Source organism: Beta vulgaris, chromosome 3 (assembly GCF_026745355.1).
Source record: "Beta vulgaris subsp. vulgaris cultivar EL10 chromosome 3, EL10.2, whole genome shotgun sequence".
Classification (NCBI taxonomy): Eukaryota; Viridiplantae; Streptophyta; class Magnoliopsida; order Caryophyllales; family Amaranthaceae; genus Beta; species Beta vulgaris.
This window is the reverse complement of record NC_079204.1, coordinates 50,741,618-50,764,754: the sequence shown is the minus strand read 5'-3', so window position 1 is coordinate 50,764,754 and position 23,137 is coordinate 50,741,618. Positions and strand designations below refer to the sequence as shown.

Sequence of the window (23,137 nt, the reverse complement as noted above, 5' to 3'; positions counted from 1 at the left end):
GACTCCAAAAGAAAAAACAAAATGTAGAACGAGTACTATTTGATTGTATTTCAAAGAATCTTATTCACAAAATGGAGATGAACTTAAAATACTAACTTGCATTTTTTTTTTGTTTACTACTTAGTAATAATTAGGCCTAAAAATGTCATCGCACGCGTACATAAAAAGCTAGTTTAGAACAGTTCAATTGAGTTGAGTTAAAGTTCAATTTCTCCCAACCCAAAAGAACTGGACCTAAGCCTATAAACATCATAAAACAATAACAAGATGTCATCCCTTTTCAACCCTAACCCATTTACTAGTGAACTGAACTAGCACAAACTTTTGTGCTGGGCTCAAACAAACAAACAAAAAAACTCACACATCAAAACCAACCCATTTCCCCTTCCCCGCGCCTCTCTCCTTCCTCTCTCGCCGGCGATTTTTGCGGCAGCGAACACACTAAAACACCGTCGCCGCAACTTCACCATGCAAACAGAAATGGCGTCGTCAAATCCTTCCGAAAACTTATCAGCTGATATGGAAATTGACGCTTTTAGGCGCTTATTTCCTGTTCAATTCTATGAACGCCATTTTGTCAAGTCTTTACGACCTGATGCAAGGTCACTTAGTTCTGCCCGAGATACAACTGTAGCACTTGGTTCGTTTTTATCTGCTTTTAATTCGATCAATTTTTTCACATTATGTTCTTTAAATTATAGACAATTAAGTTTTTTTTGGAGGTTTAATTATGATTTTTAATTGCTGTTATGCATTATCTCGTATTGTAATTGTGCAGGGGCTGTTTCGTCTGCTAATGGTTCTTCACTTGTGAAATTTGGGTGTACTGTAAGTTATACTAACTCTTAATATCTGTTTTTGTTGTTGTAATTATGTTTACTTTGTTCAATAGGAGTGGCTCTGTGGTTTCAATAAAATTATCATGGCTGTTAAGTTTTCTGAATTCGACTCGATTATTGCATACACAGCCGTCACGCTGTTAGACTATCACATACAACATTGAGGCTGTTCTGATTTAATTGATTTTGTATTTATTTATTTTGTGTTGTATCTCCTTGTTCTTCTTGTTCAATGTTGATGTTGTTGAATTTAGAAAACACAATCCTTGACCGTATTTGGTAATTGATATATATAAAAAGAAAGACATAGTCTTGAATCATGTCGGGATCTTGTTGGTTTAGTAATACATAATTGAAGATAGTAGTGATCAAAGATGTGCATTGGAATATCACTCCTTAGTTATCAAAATTTTCTCTTCGACTTTCACATGACATCCTTCCATGGATTATGATTTGGTGTAGTTTGTGCATTAAAGCCAATAAGCATTGGATTTTTCTTGTCTCGGTATATGCTCTGTTGTGCTATATCTATATCCGTGTATATTTTGGCTCATTGTACCTGTGTATGTCTAAACAAATTCATGTCTATTTGCAGACTATGCTAGCTGCGATCAAGTTGGAAATCATGACTCCTTCGACGGAGTCACCAGATGAGGGTAACCTAGGTAAACTAAATTCATCTTAGCCCTTTTTTTCAGTGGTAAATATTTTTTGTGCTAATTTCATGGCTATATCATCTTTATAACATTGCTATCTATTTTATCTGCAGCTATTGAGTTTCACATGCCTCCTATTTGTTCCCCCCTTGTTAGGCCCGGAAGGCCAGCGGATGCAGCGCCAGTTATATCAAAGCAATTAGCAGACACCATAATAAGGCAAGTATAGTGCGGTTAATTGTGGCTTGCTAGTTTTGTACACTCGATTGTTAAGCTTCTCCCGAACCTTTGAAATAACTTGGATGGCACATTAGGCATATTTATCAACCACTTAAGTACAGGAATTTCTACTAACCTGGAACAATGTAGCATTTGCGGATTTATAGGTAACTTGGTGAGTTGTGACTAAGACATACTCTGTTCTGAGTGATTGGTGTTTTGCCATTGCCTTGGCAGCAATCACTTCGCCAGTCAGGTTTTGCTCTAGCTCATGAAATTGCAAATGTTTGTTGCACGCTAGAATGAATTAGTTGAGAATTGGGATTGTCAGGAGCAGACTGAGACGCCGTTTTTTTCTCATCATAGTTAGGGGATAGATTATGCAGAGAGCTCATCATATCTTCTTATACGTTGAAAGATGAATCTTGTGGCATAGAGTTGTGTGGGAGAGCCTTGCCAGTTGCTAGTCAAGACTCTCCTTTGTGTTGAGGTTTGGAGCTCATAGTATTAAGTGCATGATATGTGTTACCCGCGATGTAGGCTTTTTGGTTGCTTCTGAATATGCAAACATCTAATTTTTTCCTGCAAGATCTCCTGTTGAGTAATGATGTTTGGTGAAAGTTCCAAATGACAGGTTGAACAGAGGGGTTCTTGCTGTGAGTGTGTATGAGCTCTAGTTTGAAACATTTAGGATGACTTTATCTGGCTAAGAGTGCAAATACTAGTATTAGAGATATCACTGTTGATTTTACTCAAAGTATGGGGACGGGGTCTCGTGTTTAGGGTTTGATCTTGGAGGTCTTGGTTCCTTTAAGGGGTTCCCCCTCCCCTCCCCTCCCCTCTCCTGTAGCCTTTTCAACGCTTTGTTTCTTGTTGTTGTTAGTTGTTACATTGACATGTATCCTTGTCATCTAAGGCTGGTGTTGCCATCATTTGCAGGATTGATTTGAAGTTTTTCCCAGTACAATACATGTATTTGTATAATATATACTAATATGCAGAGTTTGTTGAGGTGTGGAGATCCATAGCATATAAAAGATTGTGGTTTGACTTCCTCAATGCTGAGAGTGTTACTAACTTACTATTACCTGAATCAAGATTTTGCTTTTGATTTAGTGATTTGTTTATATGAATCTTCTCCTGTTGGTAGCCTAAAGCCTAAATTTGACATTGATAACCTTCCATCTGAATGAGGAACCATCCGCGATGCTAGTAAATCACTTACAAGTGCCCTTTGAACTGTGAAATAGTTTATGTTATTCTTCCTTAATGTTTGCAGTCCCGATCTTTAGCAATTTAGAGTTGTGTTTCCTTGAATATCCTGTTTTCTACGTTTAGTGCATCTGAAACGAATAGCTTTTGGAATATCAAAAGCATTAGAAGCTCCTTAATTTGAGTTTTAACTTTTGAGATACTTTCTATGTGGGATCCACAGCGCTGGGATGATAAATTTGAAGGAGTTATGCTTGGTCAGTGGAAAAGCGGCTTGGATGGCCTATCTGGTAACTATATGTTCCAGTCTTGGAATATGTACATACTTGCTGGATTCAAATGTTGTCGTTTTGAAAATTTTCTGCTGGTCCAGGATATTTGCTGTTTGGATGCAGATGGTGCTCTTTTTGATGCTGCTTTGCTGTCAGCAGTTGCTGCTTTTTCTAATTGTAAGTTGTTTATTGTACCATTTTTTCTCGTGTTCTTTTGTTTTTTTTGCTGTTATAAGCTCTTTATCTCTCTAATTGATTAACTGTTGATTTCCCGTTTGCCTCTTTGTGTTTGTTCAATTTGCAAAGAGAGAGAGAGAGAGAAGGGGGGGGGGTGTGCTGTGTTGCAATGTACATAGAATATGGTTGAACCATTAAACTATTTGGCTTTGTCGAAGCTTTTAACATGGATCCATGAGTTCCACGAAAATGTGACTTCTGCACTTTGAGTGAATGCTATCGTCGCTGTGTTCAATAGCCTTAAGAGTTGTGGACTTGGCTGACAATCTTGGTTTTAACTCTTTCTTTGTAAGCTATTCACGTCCTGGGCTGTCGATTGCCGTCTGATTGTGAGCGTACTTCTTATTAGTAATGATGTCTCTTATTCATACTGGTCAAACTACCGTGTTTGAATATTGTTTCTCTTTTTGAATTCTGATAGTAAATCTTTGTTACTGCCCTACTATGTTACTCCGACACGGATACGGGTGTCGTATCCAAGTAGGGATCGTAGGATCCGACACCCTACTCCATAAATTTGGCTGATACTCCGAGTGTCTTGACCAATATTATAGACACGTCTATCATTGAAAGTGTTGGGAAAAATTTCCCGACACCTTATGTTGATAAACAAAAGTTAAATTGTAATAGCTAATATATTTAAAAAATTAAGAAATTTTTTAAAAAAGATTTGATTTAATAACTAAATTGTTATTAAAAGGCTTGAAAAGTCAAAGATTAGATAAAAAAAGGAGTGAAGAAAGCTAACAAGTACACAAAAAGAGAAAGGAGAAAGTTGTCATCTTTTGCCTTTTTTTTTTTATATAAAAAAAAAGAGTACATCTGTCAAAAAGTGTACTCCATCTCCTTTTCTGTAAAAATATAGTACAATACACTTAGGTCACCTACAACAAAAAATAAAACCACGCATCATCTTCTACAGCAAGAAGGACTTCTCCTTTCATGGCAGAAATCCCCGGCAGATGCGAAGAAGCCCGAAATGCGAAGGAGGAGTTGTCGGAGATGGCGGTCGACGACGGTGGGTGACTTAGTTTATGAGTTCAGGTTAGCGAGTTCGAAAATTTTGAGAAAAAAACCCTAGATTTTTCTCACTTTTGCCAAATGATTGTCCGATAGGCGACACTTTTTTGATACCCGTATCGACCCCCATTTCCAGGCATGTCGGGTGTCGTGTCGGGCACTGTGTCGAGTCGACACGCGACACGCGGGGTGCAAGAGGGTGTCGGAGTAACGTAGCTGCCTATTTGGTTAGTACTTTCTTTGCTTGCTGGATTTTCGTCTAGCATGCAGGTGCTGTTGATGAAGTGTCACCGAGTCACCTTCTTGTTCTTAGTTCTTCGAGTTCTTTCTCTTGGATTATAAGGTGGTCTTTGTTAGGGCCTTATGGGGTTTTTGGGCTTCAGCCAAGATGCCAAGACTGACATAAGGATGTCTTAGCAGACTTGGTGAAAAGCATGATGGCAGGCTGCGATAAAGGATCACAGCAGGCTGGATTTATACGTATCGAAGCCTGTTTTCTTGTCAATTTAGTGCTGCAGAACTGATAGAAAGTGACAGCTTTCATGTGGATGGAGCTAATTGCTCCTCGATGTGCAGCTACGTTACTCCGACACCCTCTTGCACCCCGCGTGTCGCGTATCAACTCGACACGATGCGCGACATGCCTGGAAATGGGCGTCGATACATGTATCGGAAAAGTGTCGCCTATCGGACACTCATTTGGCAAAGTGAGAAAAAAGTGAGAAAGATCTAGGGTTTTTTTCTCAAAATTTTCGAACTCTCTAACCTGAACCGAGAAACTAAGTCACCCACCGTCGTCGACCGCCATCTCCGGCAACTCATCCTTTGCGTTTCGTGCTTCTTCGCATGTGCTGGAGATTTCTGCCATGAAAGGAGAAGTCCTTCTTGCTGTAGAAGATGATGCGTGGTTTTTATTTGTTGCTGTAGGTGACCTAAGGAGTTAAGTGTCTAGGAGGGTACTGAACTTTGATGAAAGTATCAGTTAAGGTACTGAACTTTCAAATGTACCAGTTAAGGTACTCAAAATGGATGTCTGTTAAGTACTGAACTTTGGTTTGTACCGTTAACATCCCCAAAAATAAAAATAAAATGTGACATGACATTAATTAAAAAGAAAAAGCTGACATAACATTAATTATAAAAATTCCAAACTCTTTTCTCTCTCCTCTGATTCATCACCTTCTTTTCTCTCTCCTCTTATTCCTCAACCTCTGTTTACTTTTTACTACTCAAACTTTAGTTTAACATTAATTCTCACCATCAATCTCATATTACCAGCATTACCACCGGCGTCCTGTATCCCATTCAAGGGCACTGAAAAATTGCCAGCCAAGGCAGAACCATTTACTGTTTCCCCACTAGATGATCGAGCGGAAGAGTCATTCGAAGCTGAAGTAGGAGAGACACCATTGTTACTCAGACCACGCCACCAGGGCTGTCCAAACAACATGTTTTGAGGCTTAGCCCCTCCTTCATCTTTGAATGGATCTTCCACAATTCCGGCTTTAGTAGGCATTTCTCCCAAACCCTGGTTAATCTATACTACTAAGCTCAAGATCTGTAAATTGTATGATTAAAAAGCAATTCTTGAAATGGTGTCCTACAGAAAAGTCAAGGTAATTCTCTATATTAATCTCAAAGATACTAGCTTTTTCTGAAAAGGGTAGCAAAAAGCAAATTGGATGCTACACCCATATGGAAATTCATATACTTCTAGTAAGTATATATTAAGTGTGATGCATAACAAATGGATAACATAAGATGACACAATTTAAGAATTATAATAAACCCAATAAGTAAATTTCCTAAACATAGAAAGTTAATAAAAATCTAATTAAAAGGTAGTAATTAGCATAAAAGCCACACATTTTATATGACTTGAATCAGTTTTCTTGAGATAATCAACATCAAAAACCCAGCTAACAAATTCTCATAATCTTTACCTACCCTTGAAAATCTCATATATTTAGGACTAAATTCACATTCTTGAATTACTTGTAACTTCTAATAAGGGGGGAAATTACTAATTAAATATTTTGCTACAAAGAAATTAATAGGGTTAATATGAATTTCCATAATCAGAGTACTCCTTGACGTAAACAACTTGTTACAATAAAGACATGAAATTATGAAAAGAACAAAAATTGATGGTGAGAATTAATGTTAAACTAAAGTTTGAGTAGTAAAAAGTAAACAGAGGTTGAGGAATAAGAGGAGAGAGAAAAGAAGGTGATGAATCAGAGGAGAGAGAAAAGAGTTTGGAATTTTTATAATTAATGTTATGTCAGCTTTTTCTTTTTAATTAATGCCATGTCACATTTTATTTTTATTTTTGGGGATGTTAACGGTACAAACCAAAGTTCAGTACCTTAACTGGTACATTTGAAAGTTCAGTACCTTAACTGATACTTTCATCAAAGTTCAGTACCCTCCTAGACACTTAACTCGTGACCTAAGTGTACTATACTATATTTTTACAGAATAGGAGATGGAGTACACTTTTTGACAGCTGTACTCTTTTTTTTGTCTTTTAAAAAAAGCAAAAGGTGACAGCTTTCTCCTTTCTCTTTTTGTGTACTTGTTAGCTTTTTTCACTCCTTTTTTTTATCTAAATTTTGACTTTTCAACCCTTTTAATAACAATTTAGTTATTAAATCAAATCTTTTTTTTTTAATTTCATAATATTTTAAATATATTAGTTATTACAATTTAATTTTTTTTTTTTATCAACATAAGGTGTCGGGAAATTTTTCCCGACACTTCCAATGATAGACGTGTCTATAATATTGGTCAAGACACTCTCTTGACCTTGTCGAAGTATCGGCCAAATTTATGGAGTAGGGTGTCGGATCCTCCTATCCCTACTTGGATACGACACCCGTATCCGTGTCAGAGTAACATAGATGTGCAGTACTAGTCTAATTATGATTTTGTGGATAATGCATGATAAATAAGATCCAGGCCATGGTATTCTTTGGTCATAGTAGCCCTTCTTTTATACCTAGTAGGCTAGTAACATAATCTTTCTTATGAGGAATGTGATTTATGACCTATAAAATAAATTTAGATACAAGTGCTTGAAATTCAAGAGTGATGTTTCTTCCAAGCTATTAGTAAGGGTATGCTACATTATTTAGTTGTTATGTTATTCTCCTAATACTGCTTCTCGTTCACTAACACAAGCAAGGGAAGAAAAATAATTTCTCTTGTTTGATGATGCATTTATGGAGGTAGCTTGCAAGTAGAGAGCATGATCTGCCAAGAAGGCTTTGATGATGAAAATTAATATACTCTATTTTTGGAGCCAATGAAGCAGTAAGAACACTGTTTCCTTGACCTTCATAATGCAGCTAGTTCTGTATCTAGTGGGAATTGAACAGCTATGTTGCTCTTTTGAATGTCTCTCTTAATCTCGTTCACTTACGGTCTGGCTATTGCTGCCATATAAATGATACTCCTTGTATCCCAAAGTAACCAGTTTGAATTTGCCACTGAGATTAAGAGGTTCTTGGTCTAAAATAAATTTCAGTTGAAGGTTTTGGAATGGAAGGGATCTGGTACCATTAAGAATGAAAAAATTGTTTGGTTGGGGTAACTTGGGTAAGGAACCTCATATCCATAACTTTCCCATTTCCCCCTTAATTCCCTTGAATCTCAAGCCCACCACCCCAATGGATTGAGATTCTTATGGCTCCCCTTAGTAATGGTTCTAGATTTGTACTTTGAATGAACCAAACAGCCAAGAGAAAGTAATAATATACCAATCCAAAAGCATAGGGTTCTCATTCTCATATTATTCCATTCCAATAATTTTGAGCCAAATCCGTCCTAAATGCTTGTATTGTTTGAAATAAATTTTTAGTTAATGCTTGTGCTCCATGTTAGTATCTTGGATATGTATATATGGTTTAGAATGTTTGGCTTGAGTAAGAGTGAGGTTTTTGCTGATGCGATAGAATTTAATTGTGTGTAACTTGCATCTTTGTCACACAACTTGTTCTTGAGTTGCAGTGCGTATCCCAGTTGTGTCCTTGAATGATGAAGGAAGAGTGTTTATTGTATCAGAGGAGGAGGAAGAAGGGAAGTCAAGGAAAGAACCTGTCAATAAAGAGAGAAGAAAACTTACTTTGAGCAACATTCCATTCTCGCTTACCTGCGTTCTTCACAAGAAATATATAGTAGCTGACCCCACTGCAGAAGAAGAGTCCATCATAGAAACTTCAGTGACTGTGGTTTTGAATTCATCTGGTCAACTTGTCTCATTATACAAGCCTGGTGGACCTGTTATGGCCTACACTTCTGTGATCCAGGCAAGTTTATTTCCTCCGCCTGATAGTTTTCTTATTAACTACTTTACTCTCCCTTGCTTTACTACATAAGTTGGGGATTATAAAAGAGCAGGATCCTCCTGCGACCTCTGGTTCTGAACATACACTTTTGCCACTAAATAAACACGTGTGCAGCAGTTAGCTGCATGTGAACTTTGTTGATCTTCCTGAACGTGGACGTCTAGTGAGTAGCATAACGCGTTAACTTCTTTTGGATTTCTGATATTTTGGTACCATAGTTCAAGTTAAAGTAGTTATCTAATGATCTTTCTGAAATCTTCAGTTTTTCTGAGAACTTTGAAAGAAAAGAATACTCCTGAGTAAGGTTTTGTTCATTTTGCTAGAAGAACGCTTATTTGAAATAATTTGAATTAAGTAAGACTTATCACATCTTATTTAGTTATGAGTTGAACTAGGGTAACCTGTATTTTTACTCACTGAAACATTTTTGAACTGGTTCCTCCTGAAACTTATTTTCATAAGGTGGAGAAGAACAAAGCCTGAATTGTCGGAGAGTCGTCGCTATGGCTTAGTGGTGGTTTGAGTTGGCAATCAGGGTGGCCTGGATCTTGTTTGTGTCAATAATAAATATTTTGAAAATACTCAACCCGAATTCAATCTATTCACATAAACGAGTTATAACCTTCTTAACAGATTAATCATTATATTTTGATTGAACAGGTATCTATATATTTGTGTAGAACTATAAAAAACAAGCTGGGTATTATGTATGTTTTGAGTTCCTTTTTGGTAAAATAATTATGGCTCATCTTTAGAATTTCTAATGTGATATTGACCAATCTTCACATTTACAAACATATTTTTTTTTTTGTCTTTCCCCCTTTCTAAAAGGGGTTAAGGCAGGTTATATTTGGGCTGGAAATTTCAACCCTATTAAGCGGGTTATATGTGTCACCCCAATTATATATATGGGTTTAAGAGTACAATGTAAACCCCTTGCATTCGGGTTCAAATGTTCAATTCATGTTTGGTTGGTTCAACTTTTGCCAACTCTAGATTGGTGCTAGGGAGTGAGGGGTTCAAGAATTAATCTTCTCCTTATTGCTTCCCTAGTATCCAGTCTATGTGGTATGGATGTTAAGGATCTGCTAGAAAGTTTATTGTACTCCTGTGAGATTGAGGCTATTAAGATAATCGAAGTTCGCCTTACTTGTAGTTCCCACTTGGTAAAAATCTTTCTCTCAAACAGTCGAAACACAGCATGATTGTGCTGATGGCTAACATTGCTACTATGACTGCAGGATTGTGTTGCATTAACAAGGCAGAGAGTACAGGAACTCCAGCTAATCCTAAAAGAAGCCATCGCTGACATGGAGGTAGATTAGATATCGGTTGACGGTTGTTAGTAGGTAGCGTAGCTAAAATTGTACATTTTACTCCATATTGTTTTGGGGTGCTTTTTGGAAGAGAAAAACACTTGGCTTTCTAGGAATTTTTCAAGGTTGTCCACAGGGTATTTAACACGAGTAAGGTGATCACATTTTGCTTGTTCATAGTCTACGAGGTTAATTAATGCCAGTTTTGCTTTAGCATATCACATTATCTAGGGTTTGTTCCATGGCATTCATTGTTCAAGTGATATTCAAGCTCTTTCCTCTTATACTTGCTGCATTCGTTGCGAATTTGGACTTGCAGAGTTAAAGCAACAGATTATCTGTTTCTTTCTTGGTGTTCTCTGACTCCACATTATTGATAAAAGCCTTTTTGTGAAATTATGTGATAGATAATATGTAAAGATGACTCAAGATATTGTTAATCTTAATATACTGTAAATATTGTGTCCAAACCGTATACGACACTATGTATAGGACTGTATACGCTATGTATTACATTATATCTTACATGATATCACACCTAGATCAATTTATTTTGCTTCTACAAAATTTTCTTCTCCTAATTGTACCCAGGCCATCCCATGCATTAATATCTGCTCTCTTTTTGACCCTTCCTCTGGGCTGTGGGGAAACAATAACATAAAAATCTCAATTTAAACCCGTCCTGGCTCCCTGCACTATTTTCCCGTTTCCACCCCGCTCTTGTAGTTAAAGACATGCCTCAAGTTCATCCCTCTTACCTTAGATATTGAAAAATGTTCTATACTCATTGGGTAGACATTATCTCAAGTTCATCCTTGTGCTTACAATTTGCGAGATCGCATCAATCCAGTATCTCCTCATGCTTGAGACGTCGATGAAGTATTATTTAAGTATCTCGATGGAGCTGTGAACTAATGGATTTATGGCATCATATCTTCCGGTCTTTCCTAACTATCCTTAAGTTAGATGGAGCGCATAATAAATATGAAACCGCCTTTAGGATATTTGCAATCACAGTAAGAAATCCCGGACGATGTACTTGGAAATTCACTTCACTATATTTTGATGATATTCCAGTTGCTTCTTCTTTTTAGCCAAAAATATAAGTAATGTCATATCAATTGGCTAACGTAGGACATCCTGTTTCGGAAAAATGATGCTTCAATTCATAGCCAACCTCAACCTTGAATATCACTTAGTCAGCACTATAACACACCAATCAGATTCCCTACCATCATTCTATAAGGCAAGATCCATGCTAACATTTAATGAGAACTATCGCAAGAACTAACAAGCACCTTGTACACTTGCATTTGTTTCATCTCAAGGGCCTTCTAGCCTCAACAACTCATTGATACAGCACCAATAACAAATCACCTTATGCGATAGCCAAACAATCGAGGCACGACAGTCATGAACGAGGATGCTTGGAAAGTAATTGGCGTAGTGGTCTTGGATGTCAGTGTGGTGTTACATTAACATCCAACCCAAGCCCTATATTGACTCTTGGACCTCCACTCGCCTCATCCTTTGGCTGCCTATTCATGGTGCCAAACACATAGGCCACGCCTCCTTGTCCATGATTGATGCAAGGCTCAATATCTCAATGACGCAACAATCCCTTGGTTCTCCACCATGGTTGTCTTTTGAATCCCCATCGAACTTGGGAATGCTATGATTTTGGCAAATCTCGTGACAATTGGTAATATGAGTGTGGGAGCTTCCTCTCACTTGACTCACAACTTGGTTACATTGTCATAATGCGTGCATTGTGCTCCCGGGAGCACAATGAGAACTGTGCTCCCACAATACAAAATAGAATATTTACGAATACGAAAACGAACATTTATGAATACGAAAACGAACATTTACGAATACGAAAACGAACATTTTACTGTTGAAGTGGAACATTACAAAATTCATTTACGAAAATGTACATTTTATTGTTGAAATAGAACATTACAAGAATTCATTTATGAAAAAGAACATTTCACTGTTGAAGTGGAACATTACCATAATCCAAATACGAAAGTGAACATTTTTTGTTAAAGTGGAACATTACTAGAATTCAATTACTTAAATAGAACATATGCTTATCAAATGTAGAACATATTCTCAGTGAAAATAGAGCATATTTTTTGGTGGAAAATAAGTTTTTTAAAAAATATTTTTTAAAATTGAACATTTCTTATCGAAAATAAAACGGATTCACAAAATATAGAACATAAATTTTTGCTAAAAAATAAGCTTAAAACGAACATTTGTTGAAATAGAACATTTGTTTATTGAAAATAGAACAATTTTTACGAAAACTAGAACATATTTTTTTGCTGAAAAATATGCTTAAAATGAACATTTGTTAAAATAGAACATTTATTTATAGGAAATGGAACAAATTTACTAGGTGCATGGCCCGTGCTCCCAGGAGTACAATAGAATTTTCAACATTGTCATACCAATTTGTTTTGAGAATTTTTTCCAAGTATTCCTAATTGACGTAATTCTCAATATCCCACTCGTTTCGGAAATTCCTTATATGCCTCTGAGATTTGAAATTTTTCTCAAAAAAGCCTTACTATTGATTGAAAACTGACAATAGAAAACTGAAAACTACACTAGCTTGTTTCCATATTTTAGTTTTTATAAAAACTAAAAATTGAAAACAAAGAACGATAACGAACAAAACCTAACCTATTTATAAAATTACTTGACCATATAGCCCACTCAATCAATTAGTTTTATTATTGTTATTTTGAAACAAACTAAATAAACAAATTCACCATATAGAAACTTAAAAAGTATACTACTTTGGAATAATGCTTCTCTACATTGAAGAAATCCTTTTACACCTATTTTTTTGTAATCATTTACCAATATACTTCATTCGTTTCTATTCGCTACACTTTGAAAATTCCACTATTCATGACCATACATTATTTACAATCTGATAAAATCAAATGTTATAATGTAATATGTTGTTGGATTCGTCCCAATGTATATTTTCATAAAATCAATTTTTATACTTGACTCTAATATACAATTAAAGATATTAATAGTCAAAATAATGCATCGACAAGCGTAAAAGTCAAAGTGTAGCGAGTAAAAAAAACGGAGAAAGTAATATTTTGAATAAATCAGCTAAACGAGTCAAAGCAAGTAATCATCAGATAAAAATATCAAGTACTTCCTCTGTTTCATAATACTCGCTACACTTTTCATTATAGGAAGTTTCACATTACTTGCTAATTGCTACACTTCCTTTTTGGGAAATAAGTTATCTCTATCTCTCTCCTCTCACATGGGTCCCTTTTCTTTTCACTTTCTACCTCTCTCTTTTCCAAAAATTGTCTAAGAATTCGTGAATTGAAAAATGTAGCGAGTAATATGAAATGGAAGAAGTATAACCTAACTATTTAAGTAAACAAGTTATTCATGTCAAATTGTCAATCTATTTACAATTTAAGTTAAAAGTTAAAACCCACAACATCAACATGTACTTGGCTATCTTGGAGTTTGGTTATTTGGATCAACTTTTACCACTAGCTATGCCTCAAAGGCTTAAATTAGTAGTTCTTGTGCTAGACACGTACTCAATAAGGCAATTCTTCAAGGAAGGTGTACTATATCACCATCAACTGGCTAGTAACAAGTATACTTGGTCCCATTTGAGTCTCTAAAAAAATATCACTTCTCTTTCACAGAGAGACACAAACACAAATTACACAAAATCTGTACAATCAAAAAGAACCCCATTTTCATTACCCTCTTTCTAGAATAAAAATCTAATCTTACAATGCACAATTTGTCACACTTTCATCCTCTCATCATCCCACTTGGCACCTCTGGGAAATCCACATCAACCAATAGGAAGCTAAGAAATTTCATCATCAAAGCTCTCATTAAGATAAACTGCCAAAGTACAGTCTCACTCTCTTCACTCACTCACTTTCTCTCTCCTCCTCAGCCAAACAAAGCTCAACCTCTAATAAATTTGTTTCCACTTGGTAAAGCCACGTGTCTTCTTCTACACCTATTAACTGAAAAGTAACAGAAATTGTTACAAAAACTCTGCTCAATATCACCTTGATTCTCTGCTCTGTTTTTCAGAACCTTAAGCAACTTCCCCTCCAAAATTCAAGAGAGGGAGAAAAGAAGAAGCAAAAAAAAAATCAAACCCATTTCAATTTTGGTAACAAAGAACAATACCCAGAATTTGGTTTTTGCATTTTTGCTCCAAAAATCACATCTTTTTAGTGTTGAAGAACAGAGGTAGCAAAAATGTCTTCCATTGTATCATCAGCATTTACCTTACCAACAACAAAAACTGACCTTGTTTCTTCAATTTCTCAAAAACAGTATATTCTCCACTCTTTTCTACCCAAAAAATCCACCCAATTCAACTTAAGATCAGCAAGAAATGGTAAAATAAAATGTGTTGTGGCTGGAAATGGGCTTTTCACTCAAACTTCACCAGAAGTTCGACGAATTGTCCCAGAGAATAAGCAAAACTTACCCACTGTAAAAATTGTGTATGTAGTTTTAGAAGCTCAATACCAATCATCACTTTCAGCTGCAGTTCAAACCCTCAACAAAACTTCTGATGTTGCAAATTATGAAGTTGTGGGTTACTTAGTTGAAGAGCTTCGTGACGCGAAAACGTACCAAGATTTCTGTAAGGATCTTGAGGATGCCAACATTTTTATTGGTTCTTTGATCTTTGTGGAGGAGCTTGCAATTAAGGTGAAGAATGCTGTGGAGAAGGAGAGAGATAGGATGGATGCAGTTCTAGTTTTCCCTTCAATGCCTGAGGTAATGAGACTTAACAAATTGGGTTCTTTTAGTATGTCACAACTTGGACAATCAAAGAGTCCATTTTTCCAGCTTTTTAAGAGAAAAAAACAAGGTGCTGGTTTTGCTGATAGTATGCTTAAGTTAGTTAGAACATTGCCTAAGGTGTTGAAATACTTGCCTAGTGATAAAGCTCAAGATGCTAGGCTTTATATCCTTAGTTTGCAGTTTTGGCTTGGTGGATCACCTGATAATTTGGTTAATTTTGTGAAAATGATATCTGGGTCTTATGTTCCTGCATTGAAAGGGACAAAAATCGAGTATTCGGACCCCGTTTTGTTCTTGGATAGTGGGGTTTGGCATCCTTTAGCTCCTTGTATGTATGATGATGTTAAGGAGTATTTGAATTGGTATGGGACTAGGAGGGATGCAAGTCCAAAGCTTAAGAGTTCAAATGCACCAGTAATTGGTTTAGTTCTTCAGAGAAGTCATATTGTTACTGGTGATGAGTCTCACTATGTTGCTGTCATTATGGAGTTGGAGGCAAGAGGGGCTAAAGTGATCCCAATTTTCGCTGGTGGGCTCGATTTTTCAGGCCCCGTGGAGAAGTTTTTCATTGATCCTATCACCAAGCAGCCTATGGTGAACTCTGTGGTGTCACTCACAGGATTTGCTCTTGTTGGGGGCCCAGCAAGGCAGGATCACCCAAGGGCTGTTGAGGCCTTGATGAAGCTTAATGTGCCTTACATTGTTGCAGTGCCCTTGGTGTTTCAGACTACTGAAGAGTGGTTAAATAGTACCTTGGGTTTGCACCCTATCCAGGTGGCTTTGCAGGTTGCTCTTCCTGAGCTTGATGGTGGCATGGAACCTATTGTTTTTGCTGGCCGTGATCCCAGAACAGGTATATTTTTCTTTTTATTTTTTAAATGTTTTTTTTAGTATTGTGAGTAAATTAGTATATGTTCTTTGTTTTGACATATATACTTTGGCAATGCAAATATGTGGATTAATTCGTTTTGGGATGTGAAATTTTGCAAATTCTTAGGTGTTCCTGAGAGCACATGTTTTGCAAATATGTAACATACTTTGCTCAATGAGCAAAATGCATAATTTAGTTGAAAAAATGTGCATAATTCAGTATAAAATGTGCAAAAAAACATGAGAGGGAGCACTATGGAGGCTTTGGTAAATTTTAGTTGAAAAAATATTGTTAATCATATTCTAGGTTACCTTCTTGTTTGAGCCTCTCCTATCTTTGAGGTAGACAAGAAGCTGTCTAAAACTTTCCTTTTGTCGAAAATTGGTTTGATGATGTTTAATTGAAATATGGCATTGGCATTGTGATATCCGAATTCTGGGTGGGATGTGAAGTTAATTCTTGTAACATGAGATGTTTTGCACATTCTATATATCTTGCCTTTCTGTTTGTCTGAATATCCTGGAATTCGTTTCTTTATCTACTTGTAATGATTACATGGGAAAGTTGTGTTATAAAAAAAATATTCTTCTGGAGCTGATCATAATCCATGCATTTTCCAGGAAAATCACATGCTCTTCACAAGAGAGTGGATCAACTTTGCACCAGAGCAATTAAGTGGGCGGACTTGAAGAGGAAAACAAAGGTATTTTGAGTACCAACTATTCATTTCTCCAATGTTTTTAGACTAATTAGCTCTTACTTCAGAATTCATGCATTATATGTTCACATAATAAGCTGCATATCCTATAGTAATTTTAATATATGTATTGATTGTATATGAATATCAACACGATCGTATAGCTCAAACTCAAAAAGATGTTTCAACATTAGTCAGTCTTAATTGTACGAATGCCAGTATTAAGCGTTTGTTACTGCATACTTCTTGTCATACCTTAATGTGTCTAATAACCTTGACCTTGCTGTCAAATGCCAAGGAGCAGCCACTCTTAACACTTCTAGTAATCATCCATTTTTATGCTTTTGTTGTCACTCGCTTGCACTGTCGAAGTTCCTGTCTTGAAGATTAAAATGCCTGTTTCACATCTAGCAGTATCAATAAATTTTCCGAGCTTTCGTTGGTAGCTTCTGAGACTAGCTCCCTAGGGTGCTCTCCTGTACTTGTACATTGTTCTTTTTCTGTTCTTTTAATTGTTATATGATTCTTGTGGTAGCAGTATCTTGATATTCACCTGTCACAAAGAAATTGCTTAGCCAGGAATGATAACTGATTATATAAATGTCTGCAGGCTGAGAAGAAGCTAGCCATTACAGTCTTCAGCTTCCCTCCAGACAAGGGAAATGTTGGAACTGCTGCATACCTTAATGTGTTTGCCTCCATTTTTGCTGTCCTAGAAGACCTCAAAAAGGATGGTTACACTGTTGAAGGTCTCCCAGAGAGTGCTGAAGCCTTGATTGAAGATGTAATTCATGACAAAGAGGCTCAATTCAACAGCCCGACTTTAAACGTCGCATACAAAATGAGTGTTAAGGAGTATCAGAACATAACTCCTTATGCATCACTTTTGGAAGAAAACTGGGGAAAAGCACCAGGCAATCTGAACTCTGACGGAGAGAATCTCTTGGTCTATGGAAAACAGTATGGAAATGTCTTCATCGGAGTTCAGCCTACATTTGGTTATGAGGGAGATCCTATGAGGCTACTTTTCTCTAAATCTGCTAGCCCACATCACGGATTTGCTGCATATTACTCATTCGTTGAGAAAATATTTGGAGCTGATGCTGTTCTTCACTTTGGAACTCACGGTTCCCTTGAATTCATGCCGGGAAAACAAGTGGGAATGAGTGATGCTTGTTTCCCTGACAGTCTCATTGGGAACATCCCCAATGTGTACTACTATGCAGCTAACAACCCATCAGAAGCGACAATAGCTAAACGTCGTAGCTATGCAAATACTATCAGCTATCTGACTCCTCCGGCAGAAAATGCAGGACTTTACAAGGGGCTCAAACAGCTGAGCGAGCTCATATCCTCTTACCAATCCCTCAAAGATACAGGCCGGGGCCAACAAATTGTGAGTTCCATCATCAGTACTGCTAAACAATGCAATCTTGACAAAGATGTGGATCTCCCTGAGGAAGGCGTTGAGATCTCTGCGAAAGAAAGGGATCTCGTGGTTGGAAAAGTCTACTCAAAGATTATGGAGATTGAGTCTCGGCTTTTGCCTTGTGGGCTTCATATAATTGGTGAGCCTCCTACAGCCTTGGAAGCTGTGGCAACGTTGGTCAACATTGCTGCTTTGGACCGTCCTGAGGAAGGAATTACCTGCCTCCCTAATATACTAGCTGAAACTGTTGGAAGAGACATAGAAGATATCTATAGAGGAAGTGACAAGGGAGTTTTGAAAGATGTCGAGTTGCTAAAGCAAATAACGGAGACATCGCGAGGAGCTGTCTCTGCATTTGTAGAAAGAACAACTAATGACAAGGGTCAAGTTGTGAATGTCAATGACAAATTGACTTCAATCCTTGGCTTTGGAATAAATGAACCATGGATTCAGTACTTGTCAAACACTAAGTTTTACAGAGCTGATAGGGAGAAACTTAGGGTACTCTTTGGATTCCTCGGGGATTGTTTGAAGCTTATTGTGGCTGATAATGAGTTGGGAAGTTTGAAACAAGCTCTTGAAGGAAGATTTGTTGAGCCAGGTCCAGGTGGTGACCCAATCAGGAACCCGAAAGTGTTACCTACTGGGAAAAACATTCATGCTTTGGACCCACAAGCCATTCCTACAACTGCAGCCATGCAGAGCGCAAAGGTGGTTGTTGAAAGGCTGCTTGAGCGTCAGAAGGCTGATAATGGAGGAAATTATCCTGAAACAGTTGCACTTGTATTGTGGGGAACTGATAACATCAAGACTTACGGAGAGTCACTTGGTCAAGTTCTGTGGATGATTGGGGTGAGACCTATTTCTGATACCTTTGGGAGAGTCAATCGCGTTGAACCTGTCAGTCTTGAAGAGCTTGGAAGGCCTAGAGTTGATGTCGTTGTTAACTGCTCAGGTGTCTTCAGAGACCTGTTCATAAACCAGGTAAGACTGATTTCGAATTCACATAAACAATATATTGCACATGATTGTGTCAAATTTTATTATTTGGACTCACATAAGTACATCTAAATTGCTAAAATTAGATGGTCTGTCAATTTGTTTAGATATTTTTCTGTTCCTGAAAGGGACTGAAATTTGTATGAAGATAGAGTTTTTAAAGGCTATAATACTAGGTCAAATGCAAAACTTTGTAGGATAAAATTTTCCTGAAATCGCCTTTCCAAACGAATGAATAGTATGCGAAGAAGATATTAAACTTTTTAAGACGTGAGAGCCATAGTTTAATACTGTGCACCAATTCTAGTCATAATCTTCTAATAAGGAACTCCGACAAGTAGCAGTGACTACTGAGTACTGACTAAATTCTATTAAGACTCTGATTTCCTGTATATCTAGTTCTAGTCATACTGTTCTGATATATTTTGCTGCCTTATATCAGATGAATCTTCTTGATCGGGCAATTAAGATGGTGGCTGAGCTTGATGAACCAGAAGAGATGAATTTTGTGAGAAAGCATGCACTGGAGCAAGCCAAAACACTTGGTGTTGATATTAGAGAGGCTGCAACAAGGGTGTTTTCTAATGCCTCAGGCTCTTACTCCTCAAACATCAACCTCGCAGTTGAGAATTCCTCATGGAATGATGAGAAGCAGCTACAAGACATGTACTTGAGCCGAAAGTCATTTGCCTTTGACTCTGATGCACCGGGTGCTGGCATGCTTGAGAAGCGGCAGGTGTTTGAGATGGCTCTTGCGACTGCTGATGCTACTTTCCAGAATCTTGACTCGTCAGAGATCTCTCTGACTGATGTCAGCCACTACTTTGATTCAGACCCCACAAATTTGGTTCAGGGACTCAGGAAAGATGGGAAGAAGCCAAGCGCTTACATTGCTGACACTACTACAGCCAACGCACAGGTGAGCTTAATGTCACACTATGTGGCTACATGTAAATGAAAAATACTAAGTCGACTGACATGGTTTGTAAAATAATTCTTCTGCAGGTACGTACTCTATCTGAGACTGTTCGTCTAGATGCACGAACAAAGCTGTTGAACCCCAAGTGGTACGAAGGAATGCTGTCTACTGGCTATGAGGGAGTGCGTGAAATTGAGAAGCGGCTTACAAACACTGTTGGATGGAGTGCAACCTCAGGCCAAGTGGACAACTGGGTATATGAAGAGGCCAACACAACATTCATCAAAGACGAGGAGATGCTGAAGAAGCTAATGAACACCAACCCCAACTCTTTCAGAAAGTTGTTACAGACCTTCTTAGAGGCCAATGGAAGGGGTTACTGGGAAACTTCAGAGGATAACATTGAGAAACTGAGGCAATTGTATTCTGAAGTTGAAGACAAGATTGAAGGGATTGATAGGTAAATTATGTAAAATAAGCCTCTGTGAATATTCCAGAAAAAACATTGTTGTATTCATAGTGATCCATAAATTGTCCTTTGGCAATTAAAACTCTATACAAGCTTCACTGTAGATCTTTTCTTGATATTCAATTCTGAATTATCCTTGTAAATTTGAGGATGTATCAAATCTTTTTACTTGAATAATGAATGGGGCAATGTCTCTTCTACTGCATTAAGACTTGAGAGTTGGCAAAAGGGTCAGGTCGACGTCACAGGTAAATGATGAATTGACCTTATTAATCATTTACTGAAGAATGAAAGTACTAAAAGCAACTCTAAACTATTACTACAAGATACACAATAATACTGACATCAGTTTAGCAAGTAATGGGTTGTCGTGTCGGATTCATGTTTGAAAGTTCAACTTTAGCCCAACAATTTAATAAATAAGTTATGTCGAATCAATCACTCATTTAAATGAGTTGAATACCTTAGAGCAACTACAACATCAAGTTACAACCACTTATAGCTTTGTGTGTCATATTAGATTTTCAAACTACAACATTCCTAATCTACAACCTCTCTCAACGGAAAACTACAACCACTTGTAGTTTTTGTAGGTCCCACATGTCATCACCATATTAAACAATTGCATTCATACATTGAAATGAATAGTGAGAGTGGAAAGTGAAAAGTGGAAGTAGCGTCCACAAAGATTAGAACAAAACAAGTAGCTTTATGGAGCTACTTACTTCTCCAAGCAACAACTTTTTTTTACTCCAACAACCAAGCTATTAGCTCCAACTCTTCAATATTTGCAAGCGGGGACCTATTTTAATCCGCTTGAGGTGTTCTTAACCCAACAATTTAATAAATAAGTCATGTCGAGTCGAATTGTTGGTGGGGTCACTTCTTACCCCTGTACCTGCATTGGAAGGCAATGTTATGAGTTGTTGCACTTAAGATCGTTGAACTTTGAAAACATTGCACCATTAAAAATATTACCATGAAAAAGAATTATCCTGATTGTCCATGTTAGAATAATATATGTAAATATATTATTATGTGAATATTGTGTAATCCTTGTAATTAGGTAACTGTAAATTAGTTTCCTTGTTAAGCTCCTAGATTGACTCCTTCTAGGTTGTATATAACCTAATTATGTTGAATAGAATAATCAAGGGATTATATTCTATCATGGTATCAGATAGCCAACCCTAGGCAATCTCTCTTTCCTCTCTTCCCGTCTTCCGCTGCTCACGGCACACTGCCGCTGCTGCTTGGTGTTTACCGCCGCCTATCATGGTGAACCCAAAATCCTCTTCTTCTTCTTTCCATCCTGCTTTGGCAGTATCTAACATTAAAAATAATATCCCTATTCTCCTTGAAATGGAGAACGTTCAATACGCAACCTGGGCAGAATTATTCAAAGTCCATGCTCGGTCTCATCGCGTCCTCCACCATATTATCGCTCCTAAGGAGCCCTCGGCCGCGCCTTCTTCGGACACCGACAAGGACCTCTGGGCCACGTTAGATGCCACGGTTTTACAGTGGATATACTCCACCATATCCACGGATCTTCTTCATACCATTATCGAGCCGAATGCTACGCCATGGCTACTTGAATCGCCTCCTGATATTTTCCAAGATAACCAAATCTCTCGTGCTGTGGCTCTTGAACAAGAGTTTTCTCATCTATCCATGGAGGATTTTGTCTCAGCATCCGCCTACTGCCAGCGTCTCAAGGAGTTGTCCGACCAACTCAAAAACGTTGGTTCCCCGGTTTCTAATGACAGATTGGTTTTACAGTTGGTTTCCGGTCTCACGCCTGCATATAATACAGTCGGTACGTTAATTCGTCAAACCTCCCCTCTTCCTCCTTTCTATCAAGCACGTTCCATGTTAACGTTAGAGGAGCCGGATTTGCAAAGCAAACCGCCACTACTACCACCGCGGCTATGGTGGCTACTTCTTCTGATGAGCCCCCCCACTCACTACAATAGTGGGAGAAAGATTTCTAATCGGGCTCCTCAATCGGGCCAGAAAAATGGTGGAAAAAATTCTGGTGGCCGGCGTGGTGGTGGTGGCGGTGGCCGTGGCTCCGGGGGTGGCCACGGTGGCCGACGTGGTGAGGGTCATTACCAGTCCCAGCAGGCTGCCGGTGGTTGGCAGCAGCAGTGGGGAGGGTACCCGTGGCAGTGGGCGTGGCCACCATACCCTCCCTGCCCATTTCCTACAGCAGCTCCGTGGGCTAGGCCCACTGTTCCCAGGCCACCTGCTGTCCATCCAGGCCCAGGCGTGCTTGGACCGAGCCCTCAGGCGCATGTTGCAGCTGCTGGGCAGCCTACTCCCACTGATATTGAAGCTGCTATGTATACTTTGGGCCTTACACCTCCTGATGGAAATTGGTATTTGGATACTGGAGCAACCTCTCATATGACTTCAGGGCAAGGTACACTTTCTCTCTCTCCTTATTTTCAGTTAAGTACTTCTCGTGGCATTTTAGTTGGTAATGGTCATTCAATTCCGATTCATGGTTATGGTCACACTACTTTATCATCACCTAACCCGCCCCTCCACCTTAAAAATGTCCTTCATGCACCCAAATTAATCAAAAACTTGGTGTCAGTTCGAAAACTTACCACTGATAATAATGTTTCTGTTGAATTTGATCCTTTTGGGTTTTCTGTGAAGGATTATCAGACGGGGACGCGTCTCATGAGGTGTGACATTCATGGTGACCTCTACCCTATCACCACCACTCCCACAAATGCTCTTCCCTCTACCTTTGCAGCTTTAGCTCCATCTTTATGGCATGAGCGAC

At 38.0% G+C, this 23,137-nt stretch overlaps 2 protein-coding genes across 2 annotated transcripts; both read left to right on the top strand.

Moving 5' to 3' along the window:
* Window positions 1-309: 309 nt before the first annotated feature.
* Window positions 310-10,468, top strand: LOC130590655 (uncharacterized). Its single transcript, XM_057393152.1, has 8 exons — window positions 310-640; window positions 779-828; window positions 1,435-1,504; window positions 1,609-1,714; window positions 3,150-3,216; window positions 3,300-3,375; window positions 8,467-8,765; window positions 10,046-10,468. The coding sequence occupies exons 1-8, from the start codon at window positions 469-471 to the stop codon at window positions 10,127-10,129; spliced, it is 924 nt and encodes a 307-aa protein (XP_057249135.1). The 5' UTR covers window positions 310-468; the 3' UTR covers window positions 10,130-10,468.
* A 3,752-nt stretch (window positions 10,469-14,220) lies between these two features.
* Window positions 14,221-20,545, top strand: LOC104889354 (magnesium-chelatase subunit ChlH, chloroplastic). The gene is made up of 5 exons (XM_010674548.4): window positions 14,221-15,809; window positions 16,448-16,530; window positions 17,135-18,937; window positions 19,395-19,871; window positions 19,958-20,545. The coding sequence occupies exons 1-5, from the start codon at window positions 14,399-14,401 to the stop codon at window positions 20,333-20,335; spliced, it is 4,152 nt and encodes a 1,383-aa protein (XP_010672850.2). The 5' UTR covers window positions 14,221-14,398; the 3' UTR covers window positions 20,336-20,545.
* The last annotated feature ends 2,592 nt before the right edge of the window (window positions 20,546-23,137 follow it).